The 23836-nt window shown below is 32.9% G+C and overlaps 3 protein-coding genes across 4 annotated transcripts; 2 read left to right on the forward strand and 1 right to left on the reverse strand.

The window, feature by feature from the left end:
* Nucleotides 1–717: 717 nt before the first annotated feature.
* On the forward strand, nucleotides 718–6795 carry LOC142608620 (sulfite exporter TauE/SafE family protein 4). The gene is made up of 12 exons (XM_075780313.1): nucleotides 718–1115; nucleotides 1260–1419; nucleotides 1819–2019; nucleotides 2192–2253; nucleotides 2382–2430; nucleotides 2534–2589; nucleotides 2893–2979; nucleotides 3234–3284; nucleotides 3442–3681; nucleotides 5874–5967; nucleotides 6098–6238; nucleotides 6367–6795. The coding sequence occupies exons 1-12, from the start codon at nucleotides 921–923 to the stop codon at nucleotides 6447–6449; spliced, it is 1419 nt and encodes a 472-aa protein (XP_075636428.1). The 5' UTR covers nucleotides 718–920; the 3' UTR covers nucleotides 6450–6795.
* A 2794-nt stretch (nucleotides 6796–9589) lies between these two features.
* LOC142610638 (uncharacterized) lies at nucleotides 9590–15935 on the reverse strand. The gene is made up of 4 exons (XM_075782506.1): nucleotides 15410–15935; nucleotides 14161–15144; nucleotides 10553–10600; nucleotides 9590–10464 (listed from the first exon to the last, which is right to left on the reverse strand). The coding sequence occupies exons 1-4, from the start codon at nucleotides 15668–15670 to the stop codon at nucleotides 10024–10026; spliced, it is 1734 nt and encodes a 577-aa protein (XP_075638621.1). The 5' UTR covers nucleotides 15671–15935; the 3' UTR covers nucleotides 9590–10023.
* Nucleotides 15936–20462: 4527 nt separating this feature from the next.
* Nucleotides 20463–22389, forward strand: LOC142610672 (large ribosomal subunit protein eL24-like). Of its 2 annotated transcripts, XM_075782554.1 has the most exons (5): nucleotides 20463–20577; nucleotides 20807–20882; nucleotides 21020–21121; nucleotides 21672–21820; nucleotides 22039–22389. In XM_075782554.1, the coding sequence occupies exons 1-5, from the start codon at nucleotides 20567–20569 to the stop codon at nucleotides 22193–22195; spliced, it is 495 nt and encodes a 164-aa protein (XP_075638669.1). In that variant the 5' UTR covers nucleotides 20463–20566; the 3' UTR covers nucleotides 22196–22389. The 2 variants fall into 2 exon arrangements, with proteins under 2 accessions (XP_075638669.1, XP_075638670.1); XM_075782555.1 differs by lacking the exon at nucleotides 20463–20577 and having other exon boundaries at nucleotides 20796–20882.
* Nucleotides 22390–23836: the final 1447 nt, after the last annotated feature.

Consider the following 23836-nt stretch of genomic DNA (forward strand, 5'->3'; position numbering starts at 1 on the left):
ATAAATACTTAAAATTAAAATATATAATTTCATATTCAAACACAATCATAATAAAGGTTAATTAATAACTTTCATAATTTTCAATATTCAAACTTAGAAAGAATTTTTTTTTTTTCGAGAAACCAGACCAAAAAAAAGAAGAAGATAAAAACAAGAAAATATATATTATATTAAACTTTTCCATTTATTGGCAGACTAATAAGAATCAAATTCATTTCTATGCTTAATTGCAATTTTGGAAACAAACTTTAAAAAGTAACTTTAAAGAAATGATTATTTTCAGAAAAATATTATTTTATAACGTCCAAATGAAAAATTATTATTATTATTATTATTATTATTGTTGTTGTTAAAAACATTAATTTTATATTGAGCTATTATTAACATTTTTAACAGTTTACAATATTGCCTTTTATATATATATATAGAATTTGAATTTACGACCTATTACATTATACGATTAATTGATTCTGGAATTATGATACCTAAAAATGGTTGTTTATTTTATAAAGAACTTTAATTTTGGCAGAATATTCTCTAAAGAGTTACCACCAATTAATCTCACGTTCCCATAAATAAAAAAAATTAATCTCACGTTGCAACGTTTCACATATTGTCTGATATGGTAACCCCCTTTTCTCTGTATTCTCTGACCTGGCTTTACCCTCTTGTGTCCATGATGCATGTGAGGGAGGTGTCCCTCTTGTGCTCTATAGCGGCTATAACTCTTCTCTCTCTCTCTCTCTCTCTCTCTCTCTCTCTTTCTGTCTTCTCTCTCACTGTCTCAGCAAAATATTTACATATATAATAAATACAGCAGTATATTTTGTTCTTGTGTATATAATTGCTCGTTAAAATCAGAAAATAGCGTATCTGGGTATTGAGGAAAAAGAGAGTTTTGATAGTTCCAAGAGGGAAGAATGACACCAATGGCCACAAAGGGGTTGGTGCTCTATCTCCTAACAGGTTTCTCTGTGGCTGTTCTTTCTGTCCTATTCCTCAGCGATGTTAGTGGTTATAGCCCCAACAAAAACCTTCTATCTTCTTCATCAAACTCAACTCTATTGCAGTATTCTTCATATGTCTCCAGCAGTAGTACTGATACTGTTTGGCCCGTATGTCTCTCTCTAAGCCTGTTCCTTTTGTTGATATAGTTATAGTACATGTTTGAATGTGTGTAGGTATGTATGTTTGTTTAGTTGTTTATATGAGAGAATTATTGGTATTTGCTTATTGGATTTTTGAATTTTTTGATGCAGGAATTAGAGTTCAGTTGGAGACTTGTGTTGGCAACTGTGATAGGATTTCTGGGATCAGCATGTGGAACTGTTGGTGGAGTAGGAGGAGGAGGCATTTTTGTTCCCATGCTTACTTTGATTGTTGGCTTTGATACCAAGTCTGCTGCTGCGCTTTCTAAATGTAATATATATGTCATATTTGATCTCTTCCTTGTCATCTCTCTCAGATTCATATTCTTATAAGTTATGTAGCTTTTTTTTTTCTGAGAGATAAGTTTTAACTTAAAAGGTTTAGAAATATAGTGAAGGCAAATAGCTAGAAGAAGGCAAGACGCTAAAAAGTGGGCTCAAACTTAGCCGAAGTGAGGTGGACTCAAAAGTCAGAACATTTTTTGCTTATTCCATTTGATTCATAGAAATGACTACTTTAAAGAAGGAAATTGAAATTTGCTGACAAATTTACCACTTTTTATTTGAACTTTAAACCAATTGAATAGTAGTTCTTTTTTCTTTTTGTAGTAATGTAATACTGGTATTTGTATTGAAGTTGAGGTTGTTTTCATATCTGAAATGGTTGCAGGTATGATAATGGGGGCATCAGCATCATCAGTTTGGTACAATCTAAGAGTTCCACATCCAACAAAGGAAGTGCCAATCCTAGATTATGATCTTGCCCTTCTCTTCCAGCCCATGCTTATGCTAGGCATCACTATTGGCGTGGCTCTTAGCGTTGTCTTCCCCTACTGGCTCATCACTGTCCTCATCATTATTCTCTTCTTGGGTCAGTTAAAAATTACCCAAATTCTTTTTATCTTTATACCACTTTCTTACAGTTTTGTAGAAAAAAAAAAAAAAAAAAGTTCTTTACTGCACGTTACTATATGTTCCTGCTGACAGATCTCTCTCTCTCTCTCTCTCTCTCTCCTTTGTTTATAATTTTCATGATTATATAGGTACCTCATCGAGGTCTTTCTGCAAGGCAATCGAGATGTGGAAGGAAGAGACTATTTTTAAGGTTGGGTTCTATGAATTGTAATTTAATATATGCCTTTAACCAAAAAATAATAATAATATATGCCACAACCTTTTCTATAAAATTTGCTTGTTTCAAATTAATTAATATGGAAAGAAAAAAATTTGCAGAAAGAAATGGCCAGACAGCAAGAAGCTTTGGTTAACTCTCGCGGGGATCGTAAGATAGCACATACACAAGCATACATTTTTATTTTTATTTCATAAATTATTATGTAGTAGTCAAGTAAATTTTACCGTTTTTTTTTTGGGGATAACTGCAGTTCTGATTGATACAGAGTATGACCCATTGGTACCTAGAGAGGAGAAATCTCAAATGGTGAGTAACATGTTACTTCATAAGCTTCCAAGTTTCTCACTCTTCATGATGAGTTGCCTTTGAATTAGCTTGGTTTCAAAAGCTTCTTAGCTTATTTGTTTATGAACAGCTTATTTGTACGGTTTGTTTTTCTATATATATTTTGTTTTTAGCTACTTCATTTTGCTTGTATCATGAAGTGGCCTTGTTTAATAAAATATTTTCTGATTTATCAAATGTGTGTATATATATATATATTTATTTATTTATTGAGAATTAATCTAATCCAAATATAGGTTAACTGAAAAATGCTCTATATTTCAGCAAATACTATGTTCTAACCTTAGGTGGAAGTGGATTTGGGTGCTAGTACTTGTATGGATTGCTTTCCTAGCCTTGCAGATCATCAAGGCAAGTCTCTCTCTCTCTCTCTCTCTCTCTCTCTCTCTCTCTCTCTCTCTCTCTCTCTCTCTCTAGAAAAATCTCTCATGCGCCTATGCATGAGACCTGCCTCTCGAAAGCAGGCCCCCACAATTAAACACATGAAACCTGCCTCTCTCACAGGCAGATGGGCTCCATGAGATTCCAGCTACTCTCTGTAGGTATCTTTCTCTCTTTGATTGCATATTTTTTATATATCTCAATTTTTAATTTTATTTTTTCAGAATGATGTGGAGGTATGCAGTGTCTGGTATTGGGTGCTATTCTGCTTACAGGTAGATACATATATCAAATTATCAATATCACTGAGCCCACTTGACGTACTCTTTTTTTTTTAACTCTTTTCTGTCTATTTTTTTTTTTTTGGTAAAGAACTCTTTTCTGTCGTTAGGTCACCCTCACATTTAATTATTGTTGTTGTCTTTGTTTTAGTTCCCCATTGCACTTGGAGTGTTTGGATATGAATCAGTTAAGTTGTATAAAGAACACAAGAAGAGGATGAGCATAGGCAACACAGAATCGATTTGTGAGGCTTCCATAGGATGGACTGCAATGCACATTGCGTTCTGTTCACTATGCGGTATTTTAGGAGGCACTGTTGGTGGTCTACTTGGTTCTGGTGGTGGATTCATTCTAGGTCCACTTCTTCTAGAAATTGGTGTCATCCCCCAGGTATATATAAATATATCTACTATTATATGTTTACATTACCCTATCATTTGCATCATATCATGCAATATAGAAAAAATGTATCAATTTTATACATTTAATTCCCAAAATTACCTACGTTAATCCAGTTAAAAATGTGTAAATTTGCAACGTTATTGTAGTAACCATGTAAATTTATACTAATACTATTCACTTTACATGTAGTTTTTTATTCTTTACTTGCATATTCAGAGGTTGAAGAGAGAGTAAATAGTGGTTATTGTATAAGAAAAAAGAGAAACAATTTTAAAAAATAAGGAAAAATGATATTTTAATGTAATATAACGTAAAATAGATATGTGACATATGGCGTTTTGAAAAGTATGTAAAATAGTAAAAGTAAGTTATCATGTTAAAGTAGATGAATTTTTTTGCACAAGCTAATATGAATGCTCTTATAAACAAAACAAAAAATGTGGCAAATGCTATTTGCATTTGCAAAAATGGCAAATGTTATACACTTTATTTATTTATTTTGAGATTCTTATACACTTTTAAATGTGTACAATCTTTATCATTTTTTGTATCTATCATGTAAGTTTATATTACAATTACAATATAAACTAAGCATTTTTCTATATATGTGTGTGTGTGTGTGTATATATATATATATATATATATATATGTATATATATATAATGGTACATCCATATAGCCGGTCCTAGTTATGGGTGTACTAACTGCTTTTAGATTATATTTTTTTTGATAACCAACTACTTTTAGATTACAAATTAAAGAGTACAACCCACTTTTAATCATGGCAGCATGGCCTTGATTAAAAGACTATCTGTCACAATAAAATTGTAGTGCCTTTTAGTTCTAGGGCTTAAAAAGCATTAAACACAACAAATTCATATTCTTGGAGGGTAAGGATTAAGTCCAATAGATATCCACTTACCAAAAAAAAAAAAGTCCAATAAATACCCTAATGGGTTCAATGCACTGAGGAACTAGCCGCAAACTTTTTAAATTATTCAAAAAAGTGCACCATATACTATTCCTTTTACTTGCACCTTTTCATTGGATCCAAAGTCAAAATGATGTGATTAGGCAGGAAAGCTCAATTCTCAAAATACGGCTCTTTTGTAATATTGACTTGAGATTGGATTAGCTTTTAAAAAAAAGACATTATGTGGTGAAAATTGATAAAAACATTTTTTTTATAACTCAATTAGTTTTATTCAAATATATATTGCAACAAGTGGAGAAATAGATATGTGGACATTAATTCTCCTCCTATAAGAGACTAAATAATGTTATTAAACTAAAGGACTCTTAATTTAAAAATGCAATTATTTTTTATTATAAATAGTTAAGTTTTTTTTATTACAAACTTGCACTTAATTGAACAATGTTAGATAGAAATATATATATATATATATATATATATATATATATATATATATATATATATATATATATATATCTTTTTCACAATTCCATGAGATGGTAAAAGTTGAAAAATCGGTGTAATATCATTTTGATGTTAACATCATTTTTATTTATTGCACACTACTCTTAAAATGTGCCATATATTTAATGCTGTAAAAATAGTGTAATTTTTTAAACATTATTGTATTCTTTTGTTACTTTCAACAGTAAAGTGAGAGATGATACACTATCTTCCTCCAATCCTTAATCTTTATCTATATTATTATTTAAGGGGCTTCTCATGTTTGGATTCCTCATTTTTTAGTTAAAAAATGCCCCTACACCCCTATGTTTCCTATACTCTTATGTTTAAGTAGAGACAAGCTAAATGATAATTCGGTAAAAATATAAATTTAACTCCGACTAAAACATTGCCTAAAAAATAGGATCACTTTCCTGTTATTCAAATTGCTTTATCCACCTATAAATTAGATTTTCAATATAAAAATTATATATATAAAATAAAAACACAGATTTTTTTTTTTTTGCTAAAAAAAGGTTTCATTGCACGCGCAAAGCGCTTATGATGAGACTAGTATGTATTAAGCATTTTCCTTTTTACTATGACTGCGAAAGTGTACCCACTATTTTCAAGTTTTAGCTAAATCATGCAAAAATGTTAATATATATATATATACACACACACAAACAAACTGCAAGGTAATTTTTCCTTGAAATTTAAAGAGCAATTCTTTTGTTTTTTTGTTTTTTGTTTTTTTCAATAGGTTGCAAGTGCGACAGCCACATTTGTCATGATGTTCTCCTCATCCTTATCTGTGGTGGAGTTCTATCTTCTCAAGAGGTTCCCTATTCCTTATGGTATACCCTTCAATTCATATATCCTTTCTTTGATTTTTTTTATTTCCAAAGTGTATTAAAACCAATTATTTTGTTTGATTAATCATTCCTAGCTCTTAGCATTTACCACATTAATATTTTTTTGTTTCAGCTTTATACCTCACAGCAGTGTCTATTTTGGCTGGATTTTGGGGACAGTTTATAATAAGAAAAATAATCACATTTCTTAAGAGAGCATCAATTATTGTATTTGTTCTCTCTGGTGTTATCTTTGCTAGCGCAATCACAATGGGTATAATACATCCCTTAGACCTAAAATTGTATTTCAATTGCATTTTCTTTTTGAGTTTTTGTTTATTTTTTAAAATATATGTGGCTAATTAACAAGCTTTTTTTTTTTTTTGGTGAAAATATTCTCAGGGGTCATTGGTATTGAGACTAGCATTGAAATGATACACAACCATGAGTTCATGGGATTTTTAGGGTTCTGCAGCAGCCAGTGATTGTTGACAATGGCAACCATACAATATTGGTAGTGCTAAGGAAAAATAGTTGCAAAGGCAGTGGGGTGAGTTGGCCAACACCTAGTTGACCAAACTCCATCCCCCTCCAAAGGAAAATAAAACCTGAAAGATTGTTATGAAGCAATAAAGGTCTGCTTTGTGTGGTGTGGATTAGGCAGGCTGTGTTGTGTGTTAGCTACTGGCTAACAGTTCCACCTACATAGCTCCTCTGTTACTTATTCAATTAGTGCATTTAATTTTCCCATTCAGATTTATGCAATGTATTTAATGGAATTACTTTCTTAGATAATGTTTGCAAAATGATTATATATGATCATTATTATTATTATTATTATTATTGCTAACCATTTGCAAAATTATATTTGCTAGGATTTGGATCTGGAAAATCATGCAATTGTCCTAACCATTATACAATGCAATTACTATTTAATGTAGAAAAATATAAAAGTTTTTAAAGGATAAAATACGATTAACACTTTTGAGATTTGGGTTAATGACAAATAAGTCCAAAATTTTTTAAAATTAACCAATTTGGTCTCTAATCAAAAAGAGAGAGAAAGAAAATGAATAACGATTAAAGGTACCGTTGAATTTAGTGATCAAGTTAGTTAGTATTAAAAAGTCTTATATATATATATATATATATATATATATATAAGATAAATTTTTACTCAAATCTAATCTAAGTAGAATTTTTAATTTTCAATTTTAAAGTCTTAACTAAGAATAATAATAATATTAATATTAATTGTAGGTCCATAGTATTTGCTAAGCTTTCAAGGTAGAATTGCAATAATTCACCTACCCCTTGCTTTCCTCCAAACTCCAATAATAGTTTGATACGAAAGATTCTCTTACTTTGAGAGCTGTACTTGGTTTTGCTTTTGCCACGCACAATGGATGATTGATGGTAGGTAGGTGCTCAATTTGGAGCTCTCCGATGGCTACAAATACGTTAAAAAACTATTCACTGAAAAGTATTAACATGTGATAAATGGGGTACATTTACCTTGGTCGTTTTTGTTTTGTCATACATCACAGGCGTGGCTGTTATCCCATGAATTCAATTAAAATCTATCCATTTGATTGGATAAAATAGCTCGGATCCTTTAGGTATATTTGGTTAGTGGATGATGAAAAAAAGAGTATAAAATAAAAGAGAAAATGAGTGGGAAGGGTGTTTGGTTGGGAGGGCGAGGGAGAGGGGTAGGGGGAGAAAAAAGTGGTGGAGAAAAATACAAATTTGAGAGAAAATACAATCTCTCTAAATTTGAGAGAAAATTAAAGTGAAAAGTGAGAAAAATATTTAGACAAAACTGCCCTGCCTCTTTTAACGTTTTTGACTTCTTTTTTCTTTTGACTTTTCCTATGTAACACTGAATTTTTTCTTTTTTTCTTTTTTCTTTCTTTGGTTTTGTTGGGTGTGGATTCTTCTTCTTTTCCTTCTTTTTTTCTTAATTTTTATTTTTATTATTTAAAAAAAACACTTTTGGATGATTTTTTATGCTATTTTTTAAAATGTCCACTTTCATCTATACACAATTTTTTTTTTAAAGTATAATATAGTATTTTTTGTTTAATTTAAGAACATGATGGTAAATTTATACAAGCCTTATTTTCAATCAAATCAAAAGATTTTCCATATCTTCACTTTTCCACCCTCTCAACCAAACACAAATGAAGAAAACTAAAACCTTTTCTGTCCTCCCACTTTTCTATCTTTCCTTTATTTTTTTATTCTCTCACTTTTTTATCTTTCCAACCAAACGGACCCTTACCGAAGGGAATCTTTTATGTTTTGTTAGCTTTTGCTTTTCTTTTCTGTTTTTTCTACCTCACATGGGGCTTAGAAGGTTTTGCACGGGAATTATTATAGTGCCATGCATTTTCACATATATTTTGTCATAACTGTTATATACAATAGACTTTAAATGACTGTCTATTACTATTTAAAAAATCCGTAGTTTCAATTATAACAAAGTGTGTATTACTAAAATTATTATCCGTATGACAAGAAGCTGCCAATCCCACATGGGACTGGCAAAAGTAGTGAGAACAGGGACAAAAGATGGAGATAATGTAAAATATATTTGGAAATTAGACTCATTTTCATATAGAAAATCTTAGCAGATAAGTGAACATATATTTGGAATTTGGTGTAGGAGAGAGCTAATCCATTACTTAACTATGACCTCTCACACAAAGAGTAGGTAATGAGATCGATAGATTACATCAACCTAGGACAAGGCTGGTTTTTCGATTGTATTGTAGTTGTCTTGTGCCATGAGTATGGGAATGGGATAACTCATAAGTCAGAACTTTCATTATAAGACTTCAACAACCATTCCCAGATAATAAATATCTCAAGCACAAAGGACGATTGTTAGAAATAGAAAGCTTTGAAGTTTACTTGCCACCAGACAACGACATTTTTTTCTTAAGCCTATTGAAGATTATTAATTTTGGCGTCTTTAATAGTTATAATTGATTGCTTCAACAAAAATAAATAAATAAATAAAAAAGTTGTAATTGATAAAACCTGACCCACCTGTTACAATCCTTAATGATTGTTTTGGAAGGGCAAGTTTTTTGTTGGACGGCAAATTAAAAAGTGAGGCCACCTTGATGATGATCAAGACAGATTAAATTGATGAAAATTTAACAAAATCACTATTGTAATGAGAATATTCAACTCACGGGTATAAATTAGGAAATATTTGAGGAATACTACAAAATCAGCACAAAGTAACTAAGAAAATGTGTCAAGAGGCTTGTAACTCAATAGGATAACATCTCTGATGGAAACATTCAGGGTTTGAATCCCCTTCCTCTGCTGTAAGTATCAAATTAAATAATAATAAGAAGTCTTCCCCATGAGACCAGCACCTGCCTCCTTTTTGTTGCGCCAGCCTAATGAAATTGAAAGACCTTACCGCAAAATGTAGAAAGCATGGGTCCTAGAAAGCCCATCTATTTCTAAACTCCAGAAACACCTCATTTATATCAAGCGAGCAGCTCATAATGCAGGTAATGCCATTTTTTCCCAAGTATGTATTAGTGAAAAAGCAATTTAAAAAAAATATATATCCAGAGAAATCTGAGAAGCCAACAACCGTATATGCTCGGGAAAATCTATAGGATTTGAATAATATATATATATATCGATAGTTTCAACATCAAGAAATTCAATCCAGTACATGAATCAAATTGAAATGATTCAAATGAAAATGTTCATGAACAATTCAGTCGTAACAATGGCCACGTGTCTCATTGTATGCCAAGGTGTACACTCATTGTCCAATAAATGTGCTTCAAAGAGAATTTTCTCAGAATCAGAGCATCTATTTTGTTTTAAGCTATTGCTTCGCTCAAGCTTCTCTGCCGTTGTAAGAACCAAATGCTAATGCCATCCACCCCATGCTCCTTCACAAAACAAATATGCAAACCAAAACAAGGGAATCAATCATGCCTCACAAGAATGCAGCAGCTATCAAATAATACTGTTCGGAAGATGATGATGATGTAGGTTCAGTAAGAAAAATGTGCCACAGTCCTATCTAGATGAACTACTAGCGGCTCCCTTGGAAGGGTTACTGCTGGATGGGGAATCTTTGATTGGTTTAGAATCTGAATTGAGGACAATGTTTCCCATTCCAACCTCCATTGCTTCCCTCTCATCCTTCTCCTTCTTATTTTTCTCAGAAACCACACTTTCTGCTGCTTGGCTTTGATTAGAAGGCATAGATGGCTCTAAAAGATGAGGTCCTGCATTGATCCATGGATGAAGAAGGCACTGACCTGCAGTGGGCCGCATCTCAGGAACAAAATCAAGGATTGGGACCAGGAAGTTAGTCATGTCAGCTGCATCTTGCTCACTGAAATCGTACTTCTCTACAAGCACCTTGTTCAACGGCCAAAAACGCAACCGACGAATATGCCTTAGATCGCCATATCTATTGAAGAAATCCCGGGAATAGCGGCCACCTAAAGCAATCTGAGGACAATTGTTGGCATATTAGAAGTGAGGCACAAGTATCTCACAAAGTGAACTTCTTAAATCGTGGGAAAGATAACTTCCTCACCTTGCGCGGCATCATTCCAAGAAGCTCCATCATTAAAGCTAAGTGGTCCTAAAACAATTGAAGAAAAGTATTAAAAAATCATTCATATTAGATATGACTTATGTGAATGCTTAACCCATTAAAGCATTGAAATTTTTTTACACTTGAATGCTTAAACTACATACTTATCCACAGCACAAACTTAAGAAAGCCTAAATCTACAGTAGAAAGACATGTAAAAGTCACCCAGAAGTTTCTTGCTTTCCACTTTTATATGTGGAAAGAACAGCCCAAAGAATTACAACGGTCAATTCTAAGGAAACTCAAACCAAATGCCCAGATCCTTCAGGATAAAGCAAACATGTTGACTCATTGCCTATTGTGACCAAGTGTCTTCACTTGTTTGGATTATCTTATATTAATTGGCTTATTTTGCTTAAAAAATTAGTGGACTACAAATAATTTGTACCTAAAAAAGTGACGCTTAAAAAAACATAAGCCATCCTAGAAAAATGAAAACAAAGATTATTCATGTTCTCATTAGATTATGCACTATAGTGGATTGTAAAGATTCAGTGCTTGATAAAACGAGCTTTGTTCCCTCCTAGAAATATTATCTCATTTCAGCTAAATACTTTGGCAAGTTGGGTTTGCAGAGGTCTTAAAATAATACTTTCAGCTTAGGATTTCTAATATATTAAATGATTGACAACTGTAGTTCCAGATATTTATATGATAATAATTACTAAAGAATACAGCAGCAGCATTATTTGTCAGCTCACATTTATGTTCATCAATTTGTACGTGAATTCCATAAATAGCTAAAAAGTCCATACTAGACTGAACCCAAGGCATCACACTTCACACTTGTTCATCAGGCAATGCCATTTAGTCCAAAGACCTTTGGCAAATGTAATATGTATATTTATCAGTTAGTTCATTAACAACAGATGGCAGCATACAGAGCTAATATATTTTAGAGTTTATAAAATATTAGATAGCTTTTATCTTATTTAAGCAGCATCTATAACAACTGGCACATCTGATTACATGACTGATAGAACAACAGTGACAGTAAAGGTAGGTTGAACTTTACCACTTTTTTTTTTTTTTTTTGATAGGTAAGAAAAATTTGTATTAAAAAGAAGCTACTCCATCAAAGAGATGAAGTAAATGAAGGAAATATGTACAAGCAACAAAGGAAAACAAAACAACTTATGTACAAATAAAAAGTGAATCTAAAAACAGCGGAATGGATTTTGAAGAAGTAAAACCCCACAAATGAGACCAATCAAACAAAGTGATCGCAAAAAACTCTAAGAGCTTATCCTCAGAAAGCACTGAATCTTCAAATATGCAATTATTTCTCTCCCTCCAAATAATCCACATCACACAATGTGGTACCAAATTCCAAACATTTGAAGAAAACTTTACTACTTTTATAATTAGGTTCATAACACTTAGATAAAATTTCCAAATCTAGCATATGCTGAACTCAGTGGAATATATCTTAGTCATATACAGATCCCAAGCAACAATCAAACCAAGTTAAATACATCAGTCATACAAGCAACTGATTTTAAAATTGTGAGACTTTTTAAGGCTGTTAGACAGTAATGTTTGAAAATTTCATTAAGCATTGTTTGCTTCAAATCTCACATTGTATCAGTTATCCTATTCAAGAGGATCAAAAGAATTATTCCATTGGGATTTACTAACTGCATTTCATTCACAAGAGTTAGTATACTCCATATAAGTATATAACACTTAATAGTGCTTTTTTTTTTATATAACACTTTATGGTACAAAATTATAAATAATACTATCGTTGGGATGACCATTATCGTGCAAAAGCACCAGGGTTCACAAAAGCCCTCCAGATTTAAGAATCTGCGTTGTTTATAAAATCATAAGTAGGAATTTGAATATGATGGCAGATATACACCACGAAACTCGATGGAGGTAAAAATCAAGGGCTAGAAGATGTCCCTGAACATCTAGCACATTAATATCGACTACTACTACAAAACATCTTTCACATTTAACAGGGATTAACTACTTAGATTACCCTAACGCTATGTTTAATTCAATAGGGGGAGGAAACATAAAAGGGGGGAAAAAAAGGAAAGGCAAGAGGAAGGGAAGGGAATAGAAGGAACAAGTTTAATTCCCCGAGGTGTTTGCTTGTGTTAGAGAATATGGAGACCGGTTTGCACAAAAAATAAAATATCAAGACACTATTTTTTCTCTCCTCTTCCCTCCATTTTCTCTCAATTTGGGAGGAAACAAAATAGCGGGCCCATAGGGAATGGAGATTCTCCCTTTCCCTTCCCTTCCTCCATTCTCTCCTCTCCTTTCTTTCTTTCCCTCTTCATTCCAACCGAACATAGCGTAGTTGGTGGACGCTGGTAACCAAACCTTGTGAAGGCTTGCTCTAGGCAACAAGAGAGCAACTGAACCAACTTTCCCATGTTGTGGGAATTGGTAATCTTGATTTTTTTTCCCTATATAAACTTGTATTTTTATGACAGTGATCATAGTTGGTAATCAAACTACTGGATATTCTTGCTCATGTGCTTAAATAAAACAAAATAGACTAATAAATTAGAGTTATAAGTGTGACTATAATATAATAGGCTCCTGAGAAATCATATTATTTCTGATAGCTAGCATTGGAGAAATGCGTCTATTACTCTATTTACATTTGTGCTCGGAACAGTACAAGATTTAGAATAACTTGTATCGATTCCAAACCTACAAGAGCACGACTATGTGTACACATAATATAAAATTAAAAATAAAAAGTAAACCATGTACCTTGTCCGTCCCTAACTGGGTCTAAGTTGGAAAAAATACATGAGCTCCTGGTTTGAATTAGCATGAAGTACTAGATAAAGTCAACTTCATTAGAGTTGACACTGATTGGGTTGGAATTTGTTGATATTAGCAGGTTGTTATTACTTTTTTCCTTTTTTGGTAGGTCTTGAATTTGTGAACTCACCCTCCTCCTTTCTCTTACAAGGGGGAGCGGTGCCAATTCAGCCAGAACTCAAAGCTCATAGGCAGGTTGTTATTATGGTTAGTAGCATGTTGCAAATGCATTATTTCTATAGTACTGTTATTCTTGTCTAGCATAACCACATGATAAAATCACTAATCATGTTAAGTTATTCTACAATGCATCAGCATGTATTCTGTAATTGAAACTCTAGACTGAGCTTTATTTTTAAATAACATCATTATTTCAATGTTCTTTTATTGAGGAAGATATCTAGTACGTTTTATTACTTGCAGAGTTCACAATTTGAGTGGAGCACAAATGTAATGCTAGAATCTTATGCACAATGGTCTCTAGCCCTATGTTTCTAAAGGTATAATTGCAAATGGAACAACCATTAGAGTAGCATGCAAACTGTATAATTGAACTCCTAATGTTGCATAACTATCCATCCATTAGTAATTGAATATAAATAGTAGCAGAAATAAAATTAACACAGAAATTTGAAGATTGATTATTCGTTTTCAAATTACGTTGATTTCTAGGGAGAGAAAACAAAGGCAGGGACCATATCTTTAGCACAAAAAGTAATTAAAAAAAAAAAAAGTAAACAAGTGAATAACTTCCATACCTCATCCCTATCAAAGTTGTCACCGCTATGAGGGTCAAAGAGTACATCACCCGTTGCAAGCTCAAAACAAATGCAAGCAAAGGACCAAAGATCAGCTGAAGTAGAATACTTAGATCCAAGGATCACCTCTGGACACCTATATTGTCTTGTCTGGATGTCATTTGTGAACTGTTTGTATGTCCAACATGCATTCCCAAAGTCAACCAACTTGCACTTGAGGTCCGCTGATGCCAACAATTTCTGCCTAGTGGAGCGGCTTCCTCTCTTACTACACTGATGTTCTAGTTTGGCGCCCTTTGTTCCATCAGCATCAGATAATCTATTTGTATTGACAGAACTAGTAGGATGGTCTTCTACAGAACCCACATTCACATTCGCATTAGGAGAAGACTCTACAGCACCAGATGATTCTGCATCTGCTTCATCTTCCAAAGCAACCTCATTCTCCACACATCCCTGAGCCGCTCGCTTAGCCTTTCTTCGAATCTTTTTCTTCTGGTTCCTAGTCAAATCCCCATTTAATTTCCTAATTTCCTTTGCAACCCCAGACTCCAATCCAGCCTTATCCTTACTATTCGGAAGAATGAGAGGAACACCGGACTTTCTAGGATCCTTCGAAGGGTCTATCGTTGACATGAGCAGTATATTTTCTGGTTTCAAATCGGTGTGTATAATTGAGAGCTGTCTATGCAAGTAATCCAATCCCACCAAAACATGATAACAGATCTCCTTCACCCTATGAATTGGCAAACCCCGGTAATCGCTATATTTAATAAGGGTCAAAAGATTATCCCCCAAGTACTCAAAAACCATACAAACATGCTGCCCATTGGGACCCGAATGCTTAAAATGATCCAACAGCTTCACCACACATTTTTTATCATCTGGGTCACCCTCAGCAATCTGCTGCAAGATGGTTATCTCATCCATCGCCGCCTCCGTGTAATGTTGAGCACTCTTTTGCACTTTCAGTGCCACATATCTCTGCCCCCAATTTGCAATAATCATTAACCAATCATTTTATTAAATCAAACACTTCAACTTTTCTTAGCACAATCCATAAACGGATAATATATATTTATATATATTCAACAACAACAACAAAAAACACTAATAATCCTCATACACATTTCAATCACAATTTCACACCCAATGCTCAAAACGCTCTCTTTTTTTTTTCACATTCTACATTCAATCAAAAAAAGAAAAACCCAGAAAACAAAAACGAGAGAGAGAGAGAGAATGGTACAGAGAATTGGGTGTCCCAGGCGAGCCAGACGGTAGAAAAGTGGCCCCAACCGAGCTTCGATTGAACAACGTAGCGCCCATTCTTAAAAGTATCGCCGATTCGAACAGCGTGGTAGCCTCCTCGTCTGTAATCCTCCGTTCCTTCGTCCTCCGACGTGTACTCGCTGCTGTCGCTCCGATCCTCAGATGAACAACACTGCTGCTGCTGCTGCTTCTGCTGCTGCTGCTTTTGCTGCTTCTGCTTCTGATTCTTCTCATCCATTCCAAAAAATTTCTCTGCACTAGGGTTTTTTTTTTTTTTTTTTTTGGTGTTTGGCCCAAAAATCTTCAAAAAGAAAGAGTGATTTTTGGATGAACGTGAAGTTTTGAAGAGAAAGAGAGAGAGATTTCGATTTTCTCTTAGTTTGTGCAGAAGGGAATGGATGTGGATTGTTGTGGATCCTGTCCTGTCTGTTTTTTTTTTTTTTTTGGTTTAAACACAGTTAAATCTTTTTGTTTAGTGAGGTGTCATCATCGTCCTCAGTGTTAATGAGCACAACTAACTTGGTCTACTACTTACACATTGCCACAATCTTTTTTCTTTTTCTTTTTTTTTTTTAATGCTGTGAATTATGGAAAATTTTAGTACCTTTTATGGAAAATTTTAAATAAAAAAATTGATTTTTTTTTTACAACTTTGTATATTTACGATGATATTAAATTTTTTTTTAAATAATTTATTAATAAATGACCGAATCTTAACATTTCTTTTGTTGTTTAAATAGTTTTATTTTATTTTATTTTATTTTATTGAAAAGTGAAGATTTCTTCCACTTTCAACCCATTTTGTGGGGAAAGGAATATGTGTTTCTAGTTTCCACTCAATTGACTGATTTGATAGATCCGTATAGATGTGTAATCATTTATTTGCCTGCTCAATATTATTATACATACCAAAAAATTCACAATTTTGTTTTTTCAATGACATATTAGTTTTTATTTGCCTACTACTAATATCAATTTTTTAATTATTATTAACAATTTGTTATATTGACAACTTGTGAAATTTTTTGTACCTATAAACAATTTGTTACATTAATATATATATAGTAAAAAAGAATTTTAACTAAGTAAACTTAACCTAACATTTTACAATTCTATTTCATTAAGAATGACTTATAGTATGCAATTTTTTAATTATCACTATGTTAGTCATATTGTGAAATTGTCAGGAGTATTTTTGTGACAAGGTTGAAATAATAGCATGTTCCTAAAACTCTCCTTAGGTTTTTCAAAGTGCGATTAATTTGAGAGAGTCAAACCCAATATTTTAATATTTAGAGAATATAGGTTAATGGTGTATCACAAGAATGAAATCAAAATACTAAACAACAAAAGGTAGAAGAATATGCAAAATGCATTAATCTGAACTGCCTCTCACATACAAAAGACTCTTTGTTATCACTAATTTCATCCCTTATGTCTCATAGTCATGTGACTCATTGATACCTGAATGGGCTTTTGTTGTGAAGTTAAGGTTTAAAGGGTAAAACGTGATTGACCTTTTTTGATATGAATGAGGAGCATTTATATTGAGTTTTAAGTTCTCTTAGTGATTGATGTTGCTGCTACTATTGCTTTTGCTGCTTCTGCTTCTGATTCTTCTCATCCATTCCAAAAAATTTCTCTGCACTAGGGTTTGATTTTGTGGTGTTTGGCCCAAAAATCTTCAAAAAGAAAGAGTGATTTTTGGTTTAGATTTTTGGATGAACGTGAAGTTTTTGAAGAGAAAGAGAGAGAGAGATTTTGATTTTCTCTTAGTTTGTGCAGAAGGGAATGGATGTGGATTGTTGTGGATCCTGTCCTGTCTGTTTTTTTTTTTTGGTTGAAACACAATTAAATCTTTTTGATTAGTGAGGTGTCATCATCATCCTCAGTGTCAATGAGCACAACTAACTTAGTCTACTACTTACACATTGCCACAAACTTTTTAGTCTGCCTTTTTTTAAAAAAAAAAAATTTAAATGTTGTGAATTATAAAATGTTTTTAGTACCTTATTATGAAAAAATTAGACAAAAAATTGATTAATATTTTTACAACTTTTTATATTTATCATGATATTAAAACTTTTTTAAAATAATTTATTAATAAATGACCGAAAAAGTCTCTTAACATTTTTTTTTTTTGTTTTTTAAATAGTTTTTTTTTTTTTTTTTTTGAAAAGTGAAGACTTTCTTCCACTTTCAACCCATTTGTGGGGAAAGGAATATGTTTTTCTAGTTTCCACTCAATTGATTGATTTGATAGATCCGTATAGCTGTGTAATCATTTATTTGCCTGCTTAATATTATTATACACACCAAAAAATTCACAATTTTTTTTTAATGAGATATTAGTTTTTATTTGGCCTACTACTAATGTCATTTTTTTTAATTATCATTAACAATTTGTTACATTGACAACTGTGAAATTCTTTTGTACCTATAAACAATTTGTTACATTGACAACTGTGAAATTCTTTTGTATCTATAAACAATTTGTTACATTAACATATATATATATATATATATATATATATATATATATATATATTAAAAAAGGATGTTAACTAAGTAAACTTAACCTAACATTTTACAATTCAATTTCATTATGAATAAGTTATAGTATGCAATTTTTAAATTATCACTAGATTAGTTATATTGTGAAATTGTTAGGAACATTTTTGTGACAAGGTTAAAATAATAGCACGAGCCTAAAACTCTCCTTAGGTTATTCAAAGTGAAATTAATTTGAGAGAGTCAAACCCAGTATTTTAATATTTAGTGAATAGAGGTTAATGGTGTATCACAAGAATGAAATCAAAGTATTAAACAACAAAAGGTGGAAGAATATGCAAAATTCATTAATCTTGAACTGCCTCTCACATACAATTTGAAAGAGGTGATGAGGGAAAGAGAAAAGACTCCTTGTTATCACTAATTTCATCCCTTATCCCTCATAATCATGCGACTCATTGATGCCTGAATGGGCTTTTGTTATGAAGTTAAGGTTTTAAGGGCGAAACGTGATTGACCTTATTTGATATGAATGAGGAGCATATTGAGCTTTAAGTGCTCTTAGTGATTGATGTTGAGCAATAAAAGAGGCTTTGGACCCCTAAAATGCTAGGTAAAGAGTAATTTTCAATTGACTTTTGTTTGGACAAAGCAAAATGCCTTTTAGCATAATTTGGGAAAAATTTTGACCTAGGGTCATTGGTTTCTCTTTCATAGCTAATTTAGAGCATTGGGTAGTTGTTCTTAGTGATGTCTAGCATGCAAGATCAGCTAAGCTTTAGGGGCTAAAATGGGTTGGTTAGAATGTTTAGCCATATACAATAGGAGCTAGAAGCATCTAATTGGGTGAAAATTTCAAGTATCAAACTTTTTCCATAAGCCTTAGGTGTTGTACGTATCTCCATCCCACTTTTATAACACGCGCGACATGGGTTGATGCAAAAGGCCTAAAGAAAAATCTACTCATAATAGGGACGAAGACACTCTTGGACTTTGGGGAGCAATGTCCTCCTCAAAATTTTTTTTTAATTAAAAAATTCACACACACACACACACACATATAGAGAGAGAGAGAGGGGTACTAATTTTAGCAATTTTGTTATATAAAATTATTATTTGCCCCTCTTAACAAATATCATTGGTTATTTTAAGAGTAATGTTATAGCCCTAAACTTTTCTACAACGTTTTTACAAACCATTGAGGTAAAAAATTCTTACTAGTCGTATCTAGACCCACCATTTACATTTTTTGTTCACTTACTAATAACCACTCACTATATTAGCAATTTGTAAAAAAGTTTGTAGCTCAAGTATCTTCTTCCTTTTAAAGGCAATACAAAATTTTATAGATCTAAATTCTAAAACAAAATATACAAAGCCCACAAAAATTAGTCCAACAACAAAAATTACTAATAGCAAAACTAAAAATAATTAATCCTAATCAACTAATTTCACCAAAAACAAACAATCTGGATCTTTAAAAAATGTTAAACAAAATAATTTTGTTCTCGCCCATTAGTAGACGTGCTCATCAAAGACCAAACAAAAAAAAAACCTTAGCTACTAAGTAGCAAAAGAGTCAGAGGTTAGAGCCAACAACATAACTATCTCCCTTAACTCCAAATTCTAGCTCCATTCCTGACTCATACTCTCGAAAGCACACTCTCTCAAATTCTCCTTATGTCACATGGGCTTGGGTCAAGATTAAAATAATGAAATGACTTAGGTTAGGATAAAAATAATGAAATAAATTATAATACATAAATTGGGCCCACAAGAAAGTTGGGCTTAGCCGAATCAGGCTTGTAGAAATTTTGTCACGAAAATGACCATCAACAAAAATCAATAACAATAAAATAAAATTAATAGCACTAATACAAGTAGTGGGAAGAAAAGGTTCGAATTAATAATCTTTGCTTTATAAGACATGGTCTTCGAATGAATTGGATACCTCTTGGAATTGGTTATAGAGCTTGTTTAAATTACATTGAAAAAAATAATCCAAATGCATGGACAAGCTTTATATTTTACATGAAGTACTAAAAATATCGAGCTAGGTTTTTTTTTTTTTTTTTTTTCTTGAAAGGAATATCGAGCTAGTTAACATAAGCTTGTCATCAAGTGAAATATTAAAATGATTGGATCTATGTGAGAATTGCTAAGGTGAGATTACACAAATGTGACTTGGCCTGTGTCGGTTAACGGGTAACCCCATCCATCATGGGTGAGTAACCATCACAAACATCAAACGTAAAGCCCAAAAAAAAAAGGCACTTAAAATATTTTAGGGTTTCTTTGCAACACTATCCTCCATGCGACAAATTGGGTTGAGCAATAGGATCCATCCAAAACAAAGGACGAGCTGATTGGCTGAGAACTCGAAACGGGCTTTAACTATATTGATCTGAATTTTGGGCTAAAGTTGGGCCTAGCAATAGAGCCCCTCATCAAAGTGGCATTTTCGTAGTTATTTTTAAATAGAAGGGCTATTTATTATCCTTTCCTGATATACATATACCGCGTTTTCATCAATTCAGCTTTCTAGGGTTTCTCTCTCTCTTTCTCTTTCTCATTCTCTGCAATCAAAGGTAAGGCGCGCAGCTAAGCAACCAAACCAGCAGCCATGGTTCTCAAGTACGTTCCTCTCTTTCTCTCTCTCTCTCTAGCTAAATCAAAACTAGGATCTCAAAGTCGAAATGACTTTTTTTTCATTTTGTTCATGCTTATTAATCTTAATCCAAACATAGAATAAAGCTCGTGTTTCTCTGAATCAAAGATAATAATGTTTAAAGTTGTTGTTTTGATACGCTGTTCAAATCTAACGATTAATATATACGACGATTTTTGGAAAAATGAATATCAGGACGGAACTGTGTCGTTTCAGTGGATCCAAGATATACCCTGGTAGAGGCATTAGGTTTATCCGCTCTGATTCTCAGGTATTTTAATGATTTAAGGTTCTGTCTCTCGTTTTTGAAGAGAGTTGATTTGGGGGTTTATTTATTTATTTATCATTTATTGATATGTTGACAATGTGGTGGGTTTTTTTTGTTCTGTCTTTCAAATTTTTCATTAGGTGTTTCTGTTTCTCAATTCAAAATGCAAGAGGTACTTCCACAACAAATTGAAGCCATCGAAGCTTACCTGGACCGCCATGTACAGAAAGCAACATAAGAAGGTGTGAAACCTTTTTGAATTTTGTATATGATTTGAAGATTATGTCTTGCACTTTGGTCGGTATTTGCTTATGGCCAAAACTTAGGTGTAGGGTCCTTTTGGTTAGGCGTTTTGGGAGATTAAAAGAGCATTATTAAAACCCAAAACTTGTTTTGCAACCACAATTTCTCATAGTTTTTTTTTTTTATTTTAACAAACGCACATTTTAAACTCAAAACATAGTTTTCCAATGGCTTATACAAACACACCCATAATTGCTTAGGTGCACCATATGGTTGAATTTAGTTGTCCTTGAGAGATGATAATACATTTTGTGCTTTATTGGTGAATGCAACCACAATGTTGAAATTAATTGGTTGGATTGGACAAGTTTTGCCCGTTTCCAATAACTTAGCTTTAATGAGATGTGTACCGCTATTGCTTGAGAACTCTTGCACCGCTATTGCTTCTAAGCGAGATAATATATATTGCTTCGTATTCCAAATTGTTGACAACCTTATGATATATTTGCCCAAATTGATTGACTGTGCCCATGGTCTTGACACACTTAGGATATTGCTCAAGAGGCTGTGAAGAAGAGGCGACGTGCTGCCAAGAAGCCCTACTCTAGGTCCATCGTTGGTGCCACCTTAGAGATTATCCAGAAGAGGAGAGCTGAGAAGCCAGAAGTTCGTGATGCTGCTAGGGAAGCTGCTCTCCGGTGTGTTTTCTTGTATTTTCTACTGATGGATTGACAGTTTTTTCATTTTATGATATATTTTCTATTGTTATGTGATTCGTGTTAAATCTTGTGAACATCCTAATTGTTCTTTTAGTGTTTCCTTACCCACAAAGTTTTGTATATGTAGGATTTGTTTGCTGACTATTATATATGGATTACAAGGAGATTTTGACATACTGATTGAATGTATTTTGCAGTGAAATTAAGGAAAGGATCAAGAAAACAAAGGATGAAAAGAAGGCAAAGAAGGCAGAAGTAGTTGCCAAAACACAGAAGTCTCAGGGTAAGGGTAGCAATCCCAAGGGAGCTGCACCAAAGGGTCCTAAGCTTGGAGGTGGTGGTGGAAAGCGCTGAGCCACTGTTTTGTTCGTATTTTCTTTTCATGGAGTAACAGTCAGTAGAATCTTTCATTTTTGAATGCTGTGTAAGAATTGTTTGATCTTGTTGCAATCATCTTTCCCTGTCTTTTTATTGTATGCCTGGCACCTGGTTGTTGAAGATGTTAAGTTATTTAGTCAATTTTGGCGTTTAACCGTTTTTACACAAAATTGAAACCTGCTGATTGCTGTTTTGTTTTTCTTCGGGGGGAGGATATTACTACCGTGTGAATTTGCAATTGTTGCTGTTATGAGTCTTATGACATCTGAGTACTTGCACATTATTCATGGTGGGTGGGTTGAGGTGAATGTGTGAAACTTAGCTTTAGCATTTGCCCAGAAGTAACCGCTAGGTGCTAGTGTGCTCTTGCTAAACTTATATGAGCTTTTCGAAATCTAATGTTATTCTGAATAAAACTGTAGCCCTTGGAAGCAAAGCAGTTTGGTATGCAATACATATTCAAGGAATTGTTGGCTGTTTTTTTTTAGTAGTTATAATAAGCTTGTAATGAAAGATTCCACAGAGGTGTTTATTATTGCAAAGAATTGTGTGTTTTACTACTGTGCACCAAGTGCTAGGCTGCTACCCATATTGGGCTTTTTGAATGGTTGCTGGGAATTTTATGTAAAGACCATCTTCAGTAGTTTGGCCAATTTCTTTTTTTCCTCTAACTAAACACTCATTATCTCCAGTTGATCACTTTTTTGACTTCAAGAAATCTCTAGTTGAAGCCATATTTTAGATTCAAGCTCTAGGCCTCGATGGAGAATTGAGGTGATAACTGCTGATACTCTGTCTTTAGCTCCCATGGTTCATTCTTTAGAATTCAAGTGGACCCTAAGAGAAGCTAACATGGCAGCCCATGTACTGGCTTCCTGGTCTCTTAATAATAGACTAGCCAATTGTTTTGTTTTGGGCTCAGCCCCCGCTGTTCTTTCTGAGGTATTTAGCTCCGAGCAAGCCTTTGTTCTAGGCTCTTCTGTGTAGCCCTCTGGGGTTGTTTTGGAATAAAATTGCAAATTATCAACAAGAAAAAAAGGCTCTATATTCTTTTTCAGTTTTATTTAAATACTATTTATTTATACTATTTTCATTTAAATATACACTCACTCAGCATTATACCAGCTAGAACCGCCATAATTAACACCTAAACCGATATCTAAACCCAGTAACCGTCACCCTCAAGAATAGATAGAAGAAACAGGGTGGCAATTTGTGTTTGCGGGTTTGGGTTAGTGTTGTGTCAAGTCATGAGTATTCGGGTATATGGGTTAATTCATACTCGACACATTTAACCTGTTTAATTTACAAGTCATGTAAAAATCAATATAAAAAACTCGTTTAATAAACTATTTGATTAATAGGTCATACTTAATCTATATAATTTTTATCAAATTTCATGTCTAAAATTAAAATACAATTACAACTATAAATATAGTAATAAACATATAAAAACAACTATAACTTAAGCAATAATATATATATAAAAAAAACTTATAACTTAATAAGCTAAACAGGTCAGACGAGTTCGCTGTTAAACACAAATTCAACCCGTTTATTAAACGAGTTAATTGTGTCAATTCAAATCCGTTTAACGAATCTGTTTATAAATAAATT

This window comes from Castanea sativa, chromosome 9 (genome assembly GCF_040712315.1).
Source record: "Castanea sativa cultivar Marrone di Chiusa Pesio chromosome 9, ASM4071231v1".
In the NCBI taxonomy this organism is placed as follows: domain Eukaryota; kingdom Viridiplantae; phylum Streptophyta; class Magnoliopsida; order Fagales; family Fagaceae; genus Castanea; species Castanea sativa.

Excerpts from the sequence above, each read along its gene's own strand:
- LOC142608620 (XM_075780313.1), top strand. The coding sequence starts at position 921 with ATGACACCAATGGCCACAAAGGGGTTGGTGCTCTATCTCCTAACAGGT. Across the intron at positions 2,431-2,533 it reads GGTTAACTCTCGCGGGGATC|TTCTGATTGATACAGAGTAT; the intron begins GTAAGATAGCAC and ends GGATAACTGCAG. Across the intron at positions 2,980-3,233 it reads TAGCCTTGCAGATCATCAAG|AATGATGTGGAGGTATGCAG; the intron begins GCAAGTCTCTCT and ends TTATTTTTTCAG.
- LOC142610638 (XM_075782506.1), bottom strand. The coding sequence starts at position 15,670 with ATGGATGAGAAGAATCAGAAGCAGAAGCAGCAAAAGCAGCAGCAGCAG. Across the intron at positions 15,145-15,409 it reads CCTGGGACACCCAATTCTCT|AGATATGTGGCACTGAAAGT; the intron begins GTACCATTCTCT and ends AATTGGGGGCAG. Across the intron at positions 10,465-10,552 it reads TTGGAATGATGCCGCGCAAG|ATTGCTTTAGGTGGCCGCTA; the intron begins GTGAGGAAGTTA and ends AATTGTCCTCAG.
- LOC142610672 (XM_075782554.1), top strand. Across the intron at positions 21,122-21,671 it reads ACAGAAAGCAACATAAGAAG|GATATTGCTCAAGAGGCTGT; the intron begins GTGTGAAACCTT and ends TGACACACTTAG. Across the intron at positions 21,821-22,038 it reads GCTAGGGAAGCTGCTCTCCG|TGAAATTAAGGAAAGGATCA; the intron begins GTGTGTTTTCTT and ends TGTATTTTGCAG.